The sequence below is a fragment of the Kryptolebias marmoratus genome, linkage group LG16 (assembly GCF_001649575.2).
Source record: "Kryptolebias marmoratus isolate JLee-2015 linkage group LG16, ASM164957v2, whole genome shotgun sequence".
Lineage (NCBI taxonomy): Eukaryota > Metazoa > Chordata > Actinopteri > Cyprinodontiformes > Rivulidae > Kryptolebias > Kryptolebias marmoratus.
The window spans coordinates 13,800,331-13,818,941 of NC_051445.1; the positions used below are offsets into that span (position 1 = coordinate 13,800,331).

Sequence of the window (18,611 nt, forward strand, 5' to 3'; positions counted from 1 at the left end):
GGGGGGGGGGGGGGGGGGGGGGTGAAGATGTTCGGCCTCGGCTCGGACCAATCAGAGGAAGGTCACGGCCCGGACCGCGAGCACAACAGGGCCCCCAGGTCGACCCGATCTAGGACTTGTCTCACACGCCCCCCGTCAGGGTTGGACTGCGGTGACGGAGGTCGTGTTTGAGTCAGATAGTGCTCTGGGGACAACTTGGTTGTTATTATTAGACAATGATGTTCCACAAGCTGGCCCAGAACCGGCAGTCCAGTCTGGACTTTCCAGTTTGGCTGTTTGTGTTTGATGAGGGTGAGGTCGCTCCGACCAGGTGTTTCCCTTCCCTGGGACGCTCCAACTTCCTGTCTGTTCAGCCGCACGGCCATTTGTTAAAGGGATAGTCCAGATCTTTCGAAAGCAGGGTTTTTATTTTGTGCAGCGGTCGTGATCACCTGCTGTAGATGTCTTTAGTTTATTTCTGACCGGGGTGACGAGCTAACGGCTGGTCCGAGCAAGGCCATCTTCGGTCTCACATGACGTGGCTGATCTGGCAAAAATGTTGCCAGCTGCTGCTGCTGTCCGTCCTCTGAAACAACCAGAGGATTCTGGGTAAATAACCGTAGCTGTAATCAACCCGATCAGAAAAAGAGGCTCTGTTTCTGAACAGGTAAGATATTAGCTGCTCACAATGTTTCCTTTTAAACCTCACTTCAGATTATAAATCTCCTTGTATTTCTGGATCAGTGGTTCCCAAAAGTTTCAGCTTTCAACCAACATCTGTTTATGAGCACTGTTCTTTTTACAGCAGTGAAGTCTAAATAAGTTAATTTGATTTCTGTAGATCTTCTCAGAACCCCCACTCGGTGTTTCAAGAGCCACGCTGGAGTCCTGACGCCAGTACTGATGCCTTTTACCTGATGGTTTTGCAACTTTAAAGCGATTTGATTACAATCTAGCGTGTCTTTCTAACCTGCGGTTAAAAAAAGAAGAAAAACTATGAGTTTCCCGTAAAAGAAAGCACGTTTCCCCCATCTAAAAACACTGAAACCCTTTGACTTCCCTCATCACACCACACTGCCCTGCTTTAAATGTTCAAAAAGAAAATAATTTGAAATACAAAAAAATCTTCAATCCGCAACCCTAAAATGTCCCTGGATGCTTGCCTCTCATGTTAACCTGATTAAAAGGCGCCTCTTTATTTTTTTTGTTCCCCAGGACGCTGAGTCTTTAGACAGCTGTATCCAGAGGACGTTGTCCGCCCTGTACCGTCCCTTCAGCGCCACCGCGTCCACCGTCCTCTGGCAGCTCTTCGGCGTGGTGGAGAGACAGTACCGCGGCGACGGCCTCCGCTGCTTCATCGACTTCCTGCTTCCGGCCAAGAGGATCCTGCAGATCATCCAAAAGGAGAGCTGTGTGAGTACGGGGCGGACGACGGGTCACGTTCAGGCGAGGGTTGCGATGACGGACGCGAAGTTTAGGATAACGTGGGTTTGTTGCAACAGACGACGCCCTTGCAGTAACATTGCAGTTGCATATTTTCCTAATCTCATGAAGACATAAACCTGCTGTACCAAAGAGCTGAAACTAACCAGTGCCGCTGTGCGTGATGACTTTTCATTAATGTGCTGAAAATAAGCTGAAAAAGTCTCCCTGAGTGGGAAAACAGAGGGAAACTGTTCGAGGGCCTGCCATCCTTTTGGGCACAAAGTGAAACCTAATATCCTCTCCTTTGATTGCCGTTGGGGTTTTGGGTTCTTAGGACCAAAGTGCTGAAACTTTACTCCTCTGTATTCATCTCTCCGGTGATTACACTGTGACGATAGCCACGGCGCAATGGTTTCACTGAAGCCCGGCCCCTGAGAACGGCCCGCCGTGCATGAGAGTCTTTGTGTCGGGAGGCAACATGAGAGGTTTCAGAGGGGAGATCACATCCTCAGGTGAAAAAAAACAACAAAAAAAAAACAGGTAACCCTTGAGCTCAGAATCTGTGCTCTCAGGGTTTGTTTTTTTAATGCTGTCAGTGCAGTGATTCGTCTCGCGGTTGCAGCGAAACCGGGCCTGATCAGACAGGTTTCCTTTTTTTTTGTGTGTCTTCAGCTGAATGATCTCTGAGCGGGTGAATCAGCGGGTGCGTCCTGTTTAAAAAAAAAAAAAAAACTTTGACTCTCCATTAACGCTAAACACGTGTCTGAGCACGGCTTCGCTGCCGTTCAGTCGAAAAAGACGCAAGCGAGGCGGCGACTGAGCCGTCCCAGTCATACAGTTGTTTTCCAAGGAATGACCGGCTTCTCCGTCTCCCCTCAGGCGAAGTTCCGAGGCTTGCTGTTCTACCACGAGGGGTGGCCCCTCTGCATCCACGAGAAGGTCGTCCTGCAGCTCTCCCCCCTGCACAAGGTCCGGCTAAAGCAAGGCGACTTCTACCTGCAGGTCGTTCCTTTGGGCCACAAAGCTGCCAAGCTGGTGATAAAATGTCTGTCTGCCAGCGGGCAGGCCGTCGCGGAAATCCCCATTTCGGAGAGCATGTACGGCAGCGTCTTCACGGCTGAGTTCCTGCAGAATGTGACGCGCGACCGGAACCTGCACCCGCTCCAGAACTGTCTGCTCACCACCGGCACGGCGGTGTACAGGACGCCGTGGAAGAACGTGGTCAACCCGCTGCTGATCGGCAGCACGGCCGACGCCGTCATGCAGGCTCGATGCAGCAGGGGCGGCTTCCGTGGCCACCTCAGCACCTGCAGCACCGCCAGCGGCTCCACCGGGACTCTGGACAGCCACCGCAGCTCCAGGGAGTCCCTGCACTCTCTGGGAGCCGACTCCATTTTCTCAGAGCCCACCTCCCCGAACAGGAACCACATGGACTCCGGCGGCGAGAACCAGAGCGCCAGCAGGGGGGATCCCTCTGCGCCCGTTAAAATCGAGCGACCCGGAGAGGAGCGCGTGAGAGAACCGGCCGATGAGGACGGCGGTGAAAGAGCGGCGGGGTCCAAGGTGCTCGCTTTTAGTACGGACCTCAGCAATCCGGGCCCTTTGCGCCGAACGCCAAGAGACACTGTTGCCTTTGAGAGCCGGAGGCTTTTCAGGAAGTCTTACATGGAGGCCCTGCAGAACCCCATGACCCTTGGGTCCAGCTCTGAGTCCATCCTGGAGGAAAGCCCCGAGCACGGCGCCGGACTCCGAGAGACGGCCGTCACCCCGGGGAGCAGCCCCGACGCCCGCTCCTCGCCCAGGGAACACCTGTCCCGCAGGTTCGGTAGTCGAGGCTGGCTTGGCGGCGGCGGCGACGACTCCAGACCCAGCACGCCTTTGTTTTACTTCCAGAGGGGGCTGCGGGCCTCCGACAAGCGAGCGGAAAGACGCTCCAAGTCGCTGGAGAGGACTAACAAGGCCGGCCAGATCAAAGGCCACCGCGAGCGGTCATCCTCGTCCTCGTCCTCGTCCGGAGGCTCCGCGAACATCTCGCCCAAGAAGCTGATGAACGGCTGCGCGCTCCGGTTCGGGAAGCCGGACGTGGAGGCTGCGCTTCCCGAGAGCGAGAGGAGGAGCAGCAAAGACGAGTCAGGTACGAGCCAACGTTCAAACCTCCTGCCCAGTCTGTTCACGCTTCGGTTGGTTCGCTCGTGGTGACGAGCTACGTTTACTGACCAACGGGACCAATTTAAACTGAGTCTTATCTGAGAATAACAGATATGAACTAAATCAACCACACCTGAGCGTGCTGAACTAATTAAACGTTAGACACATCAGTGGGCAGCACAGGATCGTTAAAGTTGACAAACCCTTGTTCCAATGGGCAGAAAATGGTAAAACTTTAACTCTTTGTTCAGACTCAAATATGGATAACTTCCCACACAGTGAGTCTTCAGTAAACATATAACCAATCCACATGAAGCCCCAGATCCAAATCCCAGGCAGACATCTAACAGACTGTAATGTGTTTGAATATTAAACTGGCCACTGAGGAACCTTTAATTAGTCAGCGTCTGTATGGATGTGAGAGAAATAAGATTCAAAAGACACGATAAGAACTCGCAGGACGTGAGACCGTTTCAGCCACACATGCCGTTACGCAGACTTGTCTCCTAAAACAGAACGTTTCGTCCAGGGGAAGTAGATATAGAGACGCTGAACACCTAAGAAACACAAACTAATGCTGTATTTTCTTGTTGCCATGACAATGTCAGCTCGGTCGATCCAGTCTGATTGTGTGTCGATTGCAAACCTTTGAAAAATAACGTCATAAAGAGAAAAAAAAGGACGAGATGGGTTCAAGTAGATCTGCTGAATATTTCTCTACTAATACCAAAGTAACGCCTCACTCATATTGGAGCATCAACACACGGGGATTTCCAGCTTCTGATGATGAAATAAGTGCAGTTTTCAATCGTCATGAATCAGAATAAATTGTATTTTATTCAGAGTTAACCTCATATTCAGTAAATTTAACTTTTTATGAAGTCCAAATTTCATTTGCTAAAAAAACTCCAAGACTTTCGTGGATTTTTCCCTAGTTATCTGTGACCTGGTCGGAGCTCCTCTTACTGATTCTGAAACTCCTTGATGAGTTTCCCTTTTCCACGGCGTCGGTGGGATCGTTACGAAAATCCGCGTGACTGATCCGCCGCCGCAGTCATTCAGGCCAAGGTTGTGCAAACCTCCCGACGAGTGGCTGGTGGTTTGTTTTCGACCGGGGCGTGAAGTCATGCCCCGCGGCAGGAGCGGTTGCAACACTTCATCAGAAGGCTGGAGCTGGAGCTGGAGCTGGAGCGTCGTCGCTCTCATTAACGAGTGATCGACTTCCAGAGCCTCCGCCGCTTTCTGTTCTCTGGCACATTCAGGGCAGGTGTAGTCCTACCCTGGAAAAGAAAAACAAAACCAACTAAAGCACTTTAGCCTCAGCTGTGTGTTTTCTTTACCCCGTCGGTCTGTCCGTGTTGGCTCAGGAAAGCAGGGATGTAGGAGGACCACCTCGGAAATCGGGCCGATTTTCAAACAGTTCTGCTCCTTCCGGGAATTGTAAACTGAAAACTGAGCGATCCGTGTTGAATCTCTTAAGTTTGACCCTCCGGACTCCACCCGGAGATTGCTGAGCATGCTTTTTTCTTTTTTATGAATGTTACTGATCTAAATGACAGGACTGCAGTTGAATCCCGTCTCCCCCTGGGTTTACGGTGTTACTTCAGAGAGGATCGCGTTTCGGCTTTTGGAAAGCAGGTTTTTTTTTCCCAGATGTGTTCCAAAGGCAGCAGGAGGATCCTGTAAACCAACCATGGGGGCACCTCAGTGTCCCACGACGAGGCCAAAGTCATTCAGGTTCCCTCGTTACCAAAGGTTACCTTTGTGAACCAATCGGCCGAATGGGAATCCACGAAAATAATCTTTCCGATCGCTCGGCCACCTTCGAGGTGTCCAGGAAGGGCAAGAGCCGAGTCGAACGTTTCTTTTAAAGTTTCTAACCGAGCTCCAAGTCACGACTAAAACGAGACTCGTTTCTGTTTCTAAACGCGACTCGGGGAGGTTTAACGTTACGCTCGTCGCTTCCTCTGGAAACAAACGAGACTGTTGACACCATGACACCAACAGGAAACGCACCTTGTGGAGACAATAGAGGCTGAACAGGAAGGGTTTACTGTCCCACAACTACACTGTTGACAAAAGACAACACAGATAAAGACCAACAGAGCCACACACACACACACACCAATGGTTAGACGCTATTTTTGTGCTAAAGTGCAGCTCTGGTGATCGTTTAATGATATACGTTTGTAAAGGTGAAAGGGTGTTACAGTGTATTTATTTGTACTTAAAACAAACAACTTTACGGGACAAATCGTTTATTAAAAAGAAAAGTGTGACGGTATTATGATCATATATCTGAAGTTTTCACAGAAATGAGTTCAGCTGTTGAATCTGTTCCTATTTCTTTCACCGTTACTGGTTTAAACATTGGTTATAAAGTGTTAAAGCAACATTCGTTTTGATTTTAAATCTTTTAGGGTTAAAGCTTCTAACACAATCTCTACATCATTAAATGGTTGTTTGGGAGGGATGGGGGGGTTATTGTAGCTCAAACTCATCAGGGTTTTTGTAAAAATTGGGTTAGAAAACGAATATTCGAATGTAAACAAACAACTTGAAATTGTTAGCAACAAAACATGACTAAGGATTTCACTCATTTATTACAAATTACGTAGTATTTAGTGGTTATTTTTAATCATAGATGACACACATGCCAACAACTCAAAACAAAACCACTGAAAGTTGGCGTATTTTGACAGCTGTTTGGGCTTTAATTATATGTTTTGGCACATTTCACGTCAGTGGAGTTAATTACTACTATCACGAGTAAGATGACTTACAACGGGCTGATTTTCACTGAGCAGCTTGGTTTATGATTTGGTTTTTATTTGAATTTGCGCCATCGCTCACTGAACGTACCGACCGTGTGATTGGTCAGAATGTGGTGGTGGTTAATGACCCAAATGTAGACACATGAACAGGCAGACTGGAGCCTAAACATACATTTATTTAAATAAAAACCGAACAACAGACAAGCAATACAACTCAAACACACAACAAGGATCCCACCAGGAGCTAACCCCCCCCAAAAAACAAACAAAAAAAACAAAACAGGAAATATCTTTAGTGAGGTGTGGTGATTGGCAAATTCAAGCTGATTTTGACAGAACTGGATGCAACACTACAGAAAGAAGATGACCTAATTGCCCAAACCCCAGAAATAACGACACAAAAATCTATTAACCCTAATAATAAGGTCATATAGTTCTAACCAATCGGCTGCGTTGAAACGAGCCTCTTAACTCTGTGCAAAAAGGCTGGTTGTTGGGTTTTGACCATCGAATTGGAGTTTCCAGTTGCTGTTTATAAAAGGGGTAAAAAATGCTGATAATATTCTAAAGTTCAGAATCAAACCTGAGGAAACAAACGGCACATATTTACCAATCTGAAAACCTACTCGATTCCCAATTTAATTGTCCCAACACTGATTTTGTCCTGCAAACATCCACCCAAATATTCAGTTTCTTCTTAAACAGGACATAAAAACACACTGACTGAAGGTAAAAACATCTCCCAGTCAGAGACGGTAGTTCGTGCCGTACATCATGCACTTTGGGCTGTCAGGTTCAACCCTTGATGTCGACTGTTTTTCATTAGCCGGGACGCGCTGATTCAATGTTTCAGATTATTTGCTGCTTTTGGAACCAGATTAAAGCTGGAAGCTGTGCTACTACTTGCGAATGTCAAACACATCATTCCTGTAAAAAAAAAGAAAGGAGCCTCCGGGTACGCTTCGCTGAAAGAAAAAAAAAAAAAAGGAGGAGGTGAGGACGTAAGAGTGGTAATAACAGCTGTGTCTCAGGAGAACGGAACATCTGGACCTCGTGAATAACAACCACCTCGCCGCAAACGGACACGCCCTTTTAGCACCGTTGAGTAAGAACGGTGAAAGACAAAGTTCCTGTCTCTTTTGTTGGGTGAGCTGTGTTTCTGAGCGAATCCCGTCGGACTCACGGGTTGTGTTTGTCTCTGCAGGACGAGGCGACAGCGAGAGCGGCGAAGGCTCGCACAGTCCCAAAACTGCCAATGGGACGAGCCCGGCTTCAAACCGGAGCTTCTCCTGGGATTGTAACTCGTCCTTCCCCAGGCTGATATCAGAAACCAACCAAGAGCTGCTGGCTTCAGGCGCCGTGATCCTGCCAGGTTAGGAGGCCTCCGTCCCGCCGTGTCTCAGTGACTACAGTCACAGATTTCATCCCACAGTTGGGAAATATTTAATCTGATTCATCTTTTGAGCCTTCATGTCATTCGGCACAACTTACCAAAAAGGTTTATTTTTGAAAGGTTTGTACAGAATGTCAACAAAGTCACGAGGTACGCCTGTATTCCACTTTACAGAGGAAACAACACCGAATACTGCACCGACGTAAGTGTTGAGTATAAACGCCTCCACTGCTCGCTCAGGTCCTCACGCCGTGCGCGACTATAACTGAGCCTTAATGCTGAGTTTAATGCAGTAGTTTAACTAAAGTCGTACTAAAACATTACGACTTCTTACTTATATAAGGCGCTCCGGATTATAAGGCGCATTGTCGTTTTTTGAGAAAATTTAAGGCTTTTAAATGCGCCTTCAAAGCCACAGAAGCGGTCAAAATACAGGATTTTTCAACGTTTTCGATCTGAATTTTTTATGCTTCCAACTTATTTCTACACCACTAAATGGACATTTGGGGTTAACGTAGCTCAAGCTCATCGAGTTTTTGTTAAAAAAAAAAAAGTGAGCAAACAGCAAATATTCCTCGCCTTTGTTTACAGCTAAACTCGCCGATCAGTTTCGTGAAATTCTCCCGTTAGAGTTCGGAGTACCTTGCTTTAACGCTCGGTTTCCTCCCCCAAAATGGCTCCACTTCAGTCGCCGTTTCTCTTTGGAAGAAGAAGAAGAAGAAGAAGAATTTTGAACAATGTGGATTTAGTGGTTATTTTTATCATAGATGATACACAAATACAAAAAAATGTTTTAATATATAATTCAGAACGTAACGTTGGTATGAAACACGTCGCAGAGGGTTTTGTTTTCGCCAGGCTAACGGAGGTGTTGCCTTCTCTCTCTCTCTCTCTCTCTCCTGCAGGAAACAGAGACCGCGGCGGGAGGGCGGTGCTGCAGGTGTGCACTCGAGCTCAGGTGTGGGCAGGTGAGGCGTGCTCAGTCAACAACCTGACCCGCTTGCTGGGCTACTACCACTCAACCCTGCGGTGAGCCTCACACGCTCTAATCACTGTTATTCAGCACGAGACTGGGGAGAAAACGTAGCAATTTACCTGATAAACGACAGGCGCAAATAACTTTTACACCAGTCATTTCACCGCTGCGGTGAATTATTAATAGAGATGACTGTTTTACCTCTTCTGACGCTCCTGCTTTTCTTGTAGCTGTTTATTATGAACCTGTAGATAAATAAAGCAAGTGGTTTTTTTAAGACGTAATTGTTGGCTGGGTTACTACTGAGTTTCTGTACACTTCGGTCAGTTTTAAACCAGCCCTAAGTTCCTTATGTTTTGTTTCCAAGGAGCCTGACATTTTTGTAGTCTTTGAAAGTGGATCTTGATCTATAGTTCTTCAGTCTCCTTTGCACTTTAAATGCCTTTTCATTTATTTTATTGACAATATTATTTTGTCCAGTCCTTGTCATCGTGGCAGCATATTGTGCCGGATGAAATCTCCAAAAATGAATCAAACCCAGGAAGAACCCGGACCTTTAAAGATGCGTTATCCTTCAGTAAACGGTCGAGTATTCAGAGAACGGCTCTTTGAGAATCACCTTGTTGGTGAAAAATTATTATTTTATGTGTCAAACCACGTTGACCATATTATCTTTTTCAAATTATTTTTTGTAGCTGGTTTCTTTTTGTATATTCAGCTCAAAATAGAGTCTTTGTGACAGCCTGCTAGTAATAAACTTACTAGCTAACAAGTTACAACCTGGGCAGCTAGCTAGTAACTTGCTAATGACGACTAGCTAACAAACCGAGGAAAAAAATTGTGTCTTTGTGACAAATTTCAAGCACTAAAGTTACGAGCTAACAAGTTACTATGGGCTGCCATTTGTAAATTTACAGCAATAATTTGGTTTATTTAACTTGCAAGCTAAATATTTAGCTCTAAACTAAATATTTAGTTTACAAACTAAATGTTTTTGTCTGAGCTAAATATTTAATTTCCAAATGAAACATTTAATTTGTTTACTAAATATTTAGCTCAGACCTAACTATTTATTTTTCAAGCTAAACATTTAATTTCCAAACTAAATATTTAGCTCTACACTAAATATTTAGTTAGCAAGCTAAATATTTAGGTCCGAGCTAAATATTTAGCTTGCTAACTAAATATTTGACTTGCAAGTTAAATATTTAGATTGGAACTTTGACATTTCTAAATGTATGAATAACATGGCTAAATATACCAGAATATTGCTGTTAATCTTTGACTGTGTAACTTTACAAACGGCACCTCATACGTTGCAACCTAAGTGGCTAGCTAGTAACTTGCTAATGACGACTAGCTAACAAACCGACGAAACAAATTGTGTCTTTGTGACAAACTGCAAGCACTAAAGTTACAAGCTAACATCTTTACAACCTGGGTAGCTAGCTAGTAACTTAAAATCAAATCAAATTTGTTTTTATAGCAGATTTAGAAACAACAACCGTTGGCCAAAGTACTGCTAATCACGACTAGCTAACGACTTCAGGAAACAAACTGTCGCTGCGACAGACTGCTAGTAACAAAGTGCTTAACATTAAATTTAAATAAAAAGGAACTCTTTGCTAAGTTGTCAGTTACGTGTCAACAAAAACACCACCTCTTGAGTTTAGGAGCCTTTTAGGCCTGAAGGGTTCGTAGGTTTGACCATTAAACAACAACAACAAAAAAACATATTTATTTAAAAACTGTCAGGACTGAAAACAAGTCTAAAACTCGCCAAAATCCAAAGAAACACTTTTACACGATGATCTGGCTCCTTGGGAGTAAAACATAAAGAACTGAGGGGAAAAACAAACACGACCCATGTATGTTTGTGACGTAACTCAAGTGGCTGTTAGTTGTACACGAAATCTCTTCGAAGCAGCTTTAAAGTCAGGAGATAAGTCGTACATTTTGCGGTTTTCTTCCCCAGAATAGCGTCCCTCCTGTGACAGAAAGCAACTCACTAACCGCGGTGCTCTGGTTTTAGGAAGGAGAGGCGCGATCGGGGCCTCACTGTTGTAATCGACGGCAGAAAGCAGCCGGCTGCCCCAGCTCTGTTGTCATCCCTGTTTGAATTTCAGGTGAGCCCGCTGTGGAAAACATGTAATTACCCCCCCTCCTCCAACACGCCCTGACGCTGTAATGCTACGTCTCCCTTCCCAGAGTCGTGATATTATGTCATTCCTTTCATGTTTGCTATTGTTCTGCTCCTCAGACGGTGTGCGGTTTGTGTTTTTTTTTGTAGAGGCACACCTTAAACTTACAGCGCCCTGCAGTTCCAAGACTTTTTTTTTTTTTTTTTGTAAAATGTCTGGCCTCAGGGCCCTCGTGGACAAGCCTGTCTTTACTTGTCTGTTTTTAACCACCAGCCGGGAGCTGGTTGGCCGCGCCGCAGACACACATCGTCTCAGCGCGGTCGGGATCTTTTTTTTTTTTTCGAGGTGGTCCGAGAATGTCCCCCTCAACTGCGTTTGGTTCAGCTGTGACTGTCAGAACACGCTGCTGATCGTAGCTGATGGTTTTTGTTACGGAGTCTAAATGTTTTTCTGCTTGTTTTGTGTTCGCAGACGTTAATACCAAACGCACTTTACTCAGTTCTGTTCCTGGTGGACAAAGACGGGTCAGCCAAACCGGACCGGGACCTCGACGCGCAGGTAAACGAAGCCGAATGACGGTTAATGCTCGCCTAATCTTTTAACCACAAGAGCTGATGGCTGGGCGGCATTTACGCCTCGGGCGGTTGAAGTGGCGAGACGCTTCGGTCGGGATCTCGCCGTTTACTCTTCTTCTTCTTGGCGCAGACTGAGACGCTTTCCTCGCTGAAGGCCCTGCTGAAGCACATCGACCCGAGCCAGCTGACACGGGAGCTGGACGGCGCCTTCCATTACGACCACGAGCGCTGGATCGGCTTCAGACAGGTTGGGCTGCTAAGGCCGTCATCATCGCCGCCGATAACCTAGATGTGTGTGTGTCTGTTAGCAAAATATCTCACAAAGCACTGGATGATCCTTTGGAGTCGACCTAGTTTAAAGCGACCACCAGCTAAACACAGAAATGGTGAAACCTCAGTTCATTTTACAGCTGTTCAGGTAGAATTTGGTGTGGTGGTAGCTGAGAGTAGTCCCTGACAATTCAAGAGGTCACATTAGATTCTTCTTTAAAACCTGTAAATAAATCAGCCTTACAGGGATGGAGACGACACTCTGACCGTGGAGGTTTTTCTGGGCTCGCTTTATTAACGCAGATGAGAAAAATGAAATCGAAATCCGTCGTAGATCCAAAGTCGAGCGCGGCTGCAGAAGAAGAGAGAGAAAAAAAAAAAAAGGATTCTTTGAGCTTGTTGAAACAGGATCCGTTTCTCATGTGTCAACAGTTTTGTTTTGACTGCGTGGATGTTAATAATCCTGTCTCTTTTTGTCGTTCTGGCAGAAAGTGGAACCCTTCGCCAGCAGCTGCAGCGCCGCCATCGGCTTCCTCCAGGAGTCCATCAGCAGCCTGAGGACCAGCGGGAGCCTCAAGACCTCCGAGGTAAGGCTTGGAGCGGGCGTCTCACATGAGTTATTATTATATTTTAGGACGGCGTGGAGGCTCTCCTACCGTAACTGATTTATTACTCCACCCTGAAATCAGCACCAGAGTGACTTCAGTTTTTTTTAAAGGCGACCAATCAGATGTCTTTTCTTGGGACAGCGGCTTAAAGGGACTCGTTCCAAACTATGAAATCAAACACTAAATAACGTCAAACCCTGACTTATAATGAACGGTGCAGTTCCGGTCGTTTTTCCAGATACATCGGTTTAATGTTCGGAAACACAGGTACGCACTCGGTGTAAACAAACGAAAGCCGGGGCGGAAACAAGAGTCACGCGGTTCACCTACACGAGGATGGTGGTAAAAGAATGACGGAACGAGATGAGCGTAGAATCCTGAGGAAGACGTTTAAGATCATTTAAAGGACAGAGAAAGAACATCGGGGAGTCAAACATGGCGGCTTTCGCAAAACGTCTTCCAGGTTTGTCGGGCTTCTCCATCCTAAATGGCTCTTCGGTGAACGTCACCGTTGTTGACCTGTTTTTTTTAGTCCCTTCGGTTGTTTCTTAGGTAAACAAACACGATGTAGTTTGCAGCAGTTCATGAATTCTGCTCGCAGTTTTTTTAATTTAAAGACGCTCGAGTCGCCACGATGGGAAGAAATGTGTTTAAAGTTATAAAAGCTGCCAAGATGTCCTCCGTCGTCCTGCAAGTAACCACAGGGTTCATCCTAAAGCTGCCGTGCTGCGTGTGTTTGAACCCAGGAGGTGTCGGAGGTGTTGGAGCAGCAGAGGCACCTGATGAAGTCCGTCCTGGACGACACGCGTCTGAACAGACTGCGCCTGGAGGGGGGGACTGTCCTCGCCCGCATCAGGAAGGAAGAAGCGTGCGACGGCGAAGGCTACAGGTGCGCTGGTTTGGACAACCTGCCGACCCGTAAGAAAAAAAATTAATAAAAAGTTGTCGTGCGTTTTTAATTTTCAATATTGGGTCGGATTTTCAGGGACGCCGTGGAGAAGCTGAGCGCTCTGTACAACCAGGTGGACGAAGAGGTCCACAAACTCGTCATCCTGTCCAACAAGTCCCAGAAGGAGCTGGAGAGTCAGCTGGAGGCGCGCAAGTTCGAGGAGCGAACGCAGCAGGTGGCCTCGAAACCCCAACGCGAGTCACATGTGACCCCGACGAGGATTTTTCCAATTTAAAGCGATTAATATTTTCCAACTCTGCAGCTCAGAAGCTTGAAAATGAGTCGTAGTTTGTTGAATTTTGTTTACGAGAAAAAAAACTCAATTTTTATCGGCCTGGAGAGCCGTCGTCTGAAATTCCAGCCCTTTATTTAAAACATGGGAATTTCCAAGCTTTACGACGATGCCAAACATTATACGAAGGGATTTCCCGACACAGAAAAACGGTCAGTTTCAAAGGAAATTAAAAAGGATTATTTCTAAAGAAATGCCTGTTAGAAAATCTAAATTTAAAGATAGATTATGACGATCTTCTGTTTTAGTTACCGAGATGGCAAGATGGCGTCTTTACGCACCAATTTTGAAGCTAATCTCAATTTAAAAAATCAAATTTTTTCCAGTTTTTTGCAGCCTGAGCTCATTCTGCACATATTAAATCAGTGTTTTTTTTCCTCTCTCGCTCTCTCCAGATAAAACACTGGTTTAGTGCAGCGGGAGAGAAGCAGCTCGCCCCCCTGGAGGCAACGAATCTGTCTTTGGGTGAAATCAAGGAGATGAGAAGGAGCCTGGACCAGTTTCTGGAGGAGTCGGTGGTGCGTTTCTACGTCAGGTTGCAGCTTTGAGACGGCGGCTTGCTTGAAAAGACGTAAAACTTTTTTTCTTTTTTTGTCTCCGTCTCCTGACAGCACCAGCAGAGGCTCGGCCTGCAGCTCGTGACAGAGTCCCCGGAGTCTCTTCCAGATGTGGCTCTGCTCGACTTTAAGCAACATCTGGGCTCCGTCTTGAGCAGGGTGGAGCAGAGGAAGACCCAGCTGGAGATCCTGACGAACCTGTATGAGTTCTACGAGTCGGTACGAATCAGATCCTTGTTGTTTGATGTCAGACAAGCAGTTAGCTCATTAATCCTGTGAGAATTAAAGCTTTTTTTTAGCCTATCTGGGACAGGTAAGATACTAACCGGTCATAAGCTTTCTACAGAAGCCCACTTTTAAAGATCTGAGCTGTTGCACCTCGATAAGTCTTCCTGAAAACTGAATCTGAATCTGACTAAGAGACGTGTCCCCCGTCCTCCCGTCTCCAGGCGAACCAGTGGATGGACCACTGTCAGGAATACTTCAGCCAGCTGAGCCTGGGCTCCTCAGATGACCCGGTTCCTCCCTCCGTGGTGCACGTCTTGCGGGATTACTGCACGGAGGCAGCGAAGTTCTCCGTGGACAACTTCAGCGTGCTCAACACCATGGTCCTCTCCCTGGAGAGCCCCCAGCAGCTGCAGCGGTGGAGCGCCGTGTGGGACAGGTGTCAGCAGACCAAACGGCAGCTGGAGGACACGTTAGCCCGGGCCACGGCAGACGCCGACGACGCGGGGGGCTCCTCGAAGAGCGCGGGGACCCCGGAACATGGCGGAGCCGATGGATGCGTGCGTTTACCCGAGGTCGCCACGGCGCTGGCCTTCGAGGACAGCCGCAGCATCCCCGCCGGGCCTTTCTCCCGGAGCCCATCCGGCTCTGTGTCGTCGGAATTCGCGTTCCCCGCCGACGGCGAAGACAAGCTTGGCCCGAGCCCGTCGGCGTACGACGACACGGACAGCGACTGCACCGTGGACTCCGTCGTCTCCTGCCGCTCGGAGCCCGTCTGCTCCAAAGCCACGCGGCTCCGCAAGCAGCCCATGAAGAAGATCATGAAGAAGACCATGAGCTATGAGCTGACGGCGAGGGACGGCGGCCACTCAGACGTCAGCCACGCCCATGGCTACACGGGGGTGCACATCAGGGGCCTGGAGGTGGCCAACAACGTGTCGGCGGAGAAGAAGCTGCAGAGGCAGGACGTGACGAGCCCCGCGCTGGGACGCAGCCGCAGCATGTCCACGCCCTGCAGGACGTACGCCAGGCGCAGCGAGGGGGACGGGATGAAACAGAGCAGGTGAGGACGCCGACCGAGCGTGACGTCGGCAGCAGCCTCGCAGGCCGCCGTTAACATGTCTGTGTTCAGCAGCAAAGTCCAGCACATCATGGACGAGATGATCTCCACGGAGAGGGAGTACGTGCGCTCCCTCAGCTACGTCATCGAGCACTACTTCCCCGAGATGGAGCGCCTGGACCTCCCCCAGGACCTCCGCGGGAAGCGCAGCATCGTCTTCGGGAACGTGGAGAAGCTGTGGGACTTCCACAGCCAGTACTTCCTGAAGGAGCTGGAGGCGTGCGCCCACTCGCCGCTGTCCATCAGCAGCTGCTTCCTGAGACACGTGAGTCCGGCGCGCCGCGGACCGGCCCTGACGAGAGACGGACAAACAAACAAACAAACAAACAAACAGATAAATAAACAGACAGACGAACAGACAAACAATTAAATTAATATAATGTAATACAAAAAAATCTTAAAATTGAATATTATTAAATAAAAATGATTTAAATAAATATAAATAATATTGTAAATGAATCATTTTAAAAACTTAAGTAAAGTTTAAGGTTTTTTTTTAAGTTTTATTTTTATACAAAATATATAATTTGTATACTATTTATTTTTGTTATTTTCTTCTTGTTATTATTATTCTATATTTTTTAACATTCTTCCAACTTTATACTTTACTTAGTATACTTTAAACTTTATATTTTTACCTTTAAATTTGAAAATTTATTCACTATTTATTAAAGAAATATTTGATTTTCAGCTTAGTATAGTTTTTTTGTTTTTTTTTGGCATTTTTAATGCTGATATCTCATTTTTAAGTTTTTAATGCAATTTTTAAAATTTTTCGCCATAATATTTATTTTTATTTTGAAATTCCCTTTTTTTCTCATATTTTTTTTATCTTTTAAGGGTCAAAATTAAGTATTTACTTTATCCATTCTTCTGTCAAATGTTAAAAAGGTATTTTATTGTTTCACTTTTTCATTTTAATTTCCTCTAAGTTTATTAATGTAACATATTGTATAGCTTTTTTTTCCAAGTGTTGTTTTTAGTAGACTATCTTGGTTTTACTGCACATATTTCAGCCTCCTGTCAGCGTCAGAACGGTCCTCCAGTTGCTGGTTTCAGACATTTTCATCTTGTTTTGGATCTCTGCTGTTTGTCGCCGTGGTTGAACTCTTCTCGTTGCGTTCAGGAGGATCAGTTCGGGATGTACGCTCTGTACAGCAAGAACAAGCCTCAGTCGGACGCTCTGCTCAGCAGCCACGGCAACGAATTCTTCAAGGTGAAAGCACACACAGGATTATAACTTTGAGTCTCTAAGAGAGAACAAAAAAAAACAAACCATCTTTTTGTTGTTTTTCTGCTTCAGAATAAGCAGTTGGAGCTGGGGGACAAGATGGACTTGGCCTCCTACCTGCTGAAGCCCATTCAGAGGATGAGTAAATACGCTCTGCTGCTCAAAGACCTGATAAAGGAGTGCGGTCAGTCCCAGGAGCAGGAGCTGAGCGACCTGCGCACCGCGGAGGAGATGGTCAAGTTCCAGCTCCGCCACGGCAACGACCTGCTCGCCATGGACGCCATTCGAGGCTGCGACGTAAGTTCAGACGGAGCGCGGCGAGGTCACTGAGGGCGCGTTCGCACCAGCCCCGTTTAATCTGCTTTAATCGAGCTCTAGTTCGTTTTGTCTGAAAAATCCGGTTCGTTTGGGGAGGTGTTAAAGCGCAATTGAACCCTAAAGAAGCGAACTTCGGTCCGCCTGAAAACCTCGGTCTTGGTTCGGTTGAAGTGAACTCCGGCGTCGTTCGAATGCGTATATGAACGCGAGCAGACCTGAGACTGCTCCAAAAGCAGGAAGCGGACTACAGAACAGGGCCTTCTGGGTAAATGCGACCAAAACAAACACTCCTTTCTACCACTAGAGGGAGAAACGGCTTGTTGTCAGTTGTGCAGACAAAACAGAAATCCTAAAACCGTTAAAATTTGACGCCGCTCCACTTTGGTTTTCTTCTGCAGAAGAAGGAAGTGGCGCTCGGTGTCTTCTTCAGTGGTTTTCGTGTCGTTTCTTTCAGTAGTTCTTGGTGCGGCGCCACCACAGGCGAGGGGGGGGACAGGTCGCTGAAAGGGTTTGTCTCGATTGACTCGGTTCAGTGTGAATGAGAACCGCAGCAGCTGAAAATGGAACAAATGTTGACATTTTGGTCCCCGGTCAAACAGAGTCCACCGGACTGTCGAGCGTGAACTCACCCCGAGTGTCTCCGTGGACTGAAGGCCATTTTGTAGCAGCAGAGCGAGCCGCCAAGTTCTCTCTGTGACGCATGTGAGCGGCCGTGTTTCCTCCCGCAGGTGAACCTGAAGGAGCAGGGCCAGCTGCGCTGCCAGGACGAGTTCATCGTGTGGTGCGGACGCAGGAAGTACCTCCGCCACGTCTTCCTGTTCGAAGACCTCATCCTCTTCAGCAAGACCAAGAAGATAGAGGGCGGATATGACTTCTACATCTACAAACAGTCCTTCAAAGTAAGGTTTCTTCTTCCCCCTCCTCCTCCTCGTCACCGCTCGTGGCCTAACGTGGCGTTAAACGTTCGTGATCTCGCAGACGGCGGAGATCGGCATGACAGAGAACGTCGGCGACAGCGGCCTTCGCTTTGAGATCTGGTTCCGGCGCAGGAAGTCTCAGGACACGTTCATTCTCCAGGCCGGCTCTGCTGAGGTCAAGGCCGTGTGGACGGCTATTATCGGCAAGATCCTGTGGAGGCAGGCCCTGAGGAACAGAGGTGGGTGGAAAACCGCTGTGTGTGTGTGTGTGTATATATTGGCTCCAGGCTGCAGCTCCTGTGGGACAGTTGGGAGCAGCCAGGACTAATTACTGCGTGTTCGGAGCCAGTGTTAGTCCGTGTTGTCCTCTCCGGAAGTAAAGCTGGTGTAACTGAAGCAAACCAGGGCTTAGCTCTTATAAAAACACGCACAGAGAGTTAGAGGTAGAGTTTATTTCACTATTATCGTCTTGAGTTATTCATATTTTGTCTCATCTTGAATAATTTTACACCAAAGTGGGACACAGTGACAAGGCGAGGCTTGGCAGAACTCAAACTCACAACGACACAACAAAGTTTTAAGGATTTTATTGTCAGGAAGCTGGAAGCAGGCTCAAAGTCTCTGATCGTCTCACTCACGTGATCGGCTAGTGACAGGACCGGAACTGGTAAGTCCACTCCAACTTGGTTTATTGTTGCAGACCGGCTGGTCTG

At 47.2% G+C, this 18,611-nt stretch overlaps 1 protein-coding gene across 5 annotated transcripts in view; it reads left to right on the top strand.

The window, feature by feature from the left end:
* The window catches only part of zgc:158766 (uncharacterized protein LOC100009641 homolog), a 33,763-nt gene that overhangs the window by 10,150 nt on the left and 5,002 nt on the right, over positions 1-18,611 (top strand). For 2 of the 5 annotated variants that reach the window (XM_037980155.1, XM_017426544.3), the window contains exons 2-19: positions 1,195-1,392; positions 2,284-3,538; positions 7,531-7,698; positions 8,625-8,748; positions 10,728-10,821; positions 11,308-11,394; positions 11,542-11,658; positions 12,170-12,268; positions 13,036-13,178; positions 13,275-13,413; positions 13,926-14,048; positions 14,142-14,306; positions 14,537-15,375; positions 15,445-15,697; positions 16,559-16,648; positions 16,736-16,960; positions 17,710-17,880; positions 17,960-18,137. In XM_037980155.1, the coding sequence (XP_037836083.1) occupies positions 1,195-1,392; positions 2,284-3,538; positions 7,531-7,698; positions 8,625-8,748; positions 10,728-10,821; positions 11,308-11,394; positions 11,542-11,658; positions 12,170-12,268; positions 13,036-13,178; positions 13,275-13,413; positions 13,926-14,048; positions 14,142-14,306; positions 14,537-15,375; positions 15,445-15,697; positions 16,559-16,648; positions 16,736-16,960; positions 17,710-17,880; positions 17,960-18,137 (4,468 nt within the window). The remainder of the gene's footprint in view (positions 1-1,194; positions 1,393-2,283; positions 3,539-7,530; positions 7,699-8,624; positions 8,749-10,727; positions 10,822-11,307; positions 11,395-11,541; positions 11,659-12,169; positions 12,269-13,035; positions 13,179-13,274; positions 13,414-13,925; positions 14,049-14,141; positions 14,307-14,536; positions 15,376-15,444; positions 15,698-16,558; positions 16,649-16,735; positions 16,961-17,709; positions 17,881-17,959; positions 18,138-18,611) is intronic. The other 3 variants (XM_037980153.1, XM_017426545.3, XM_037980154.1) reach the window with 2 other exon arrangements.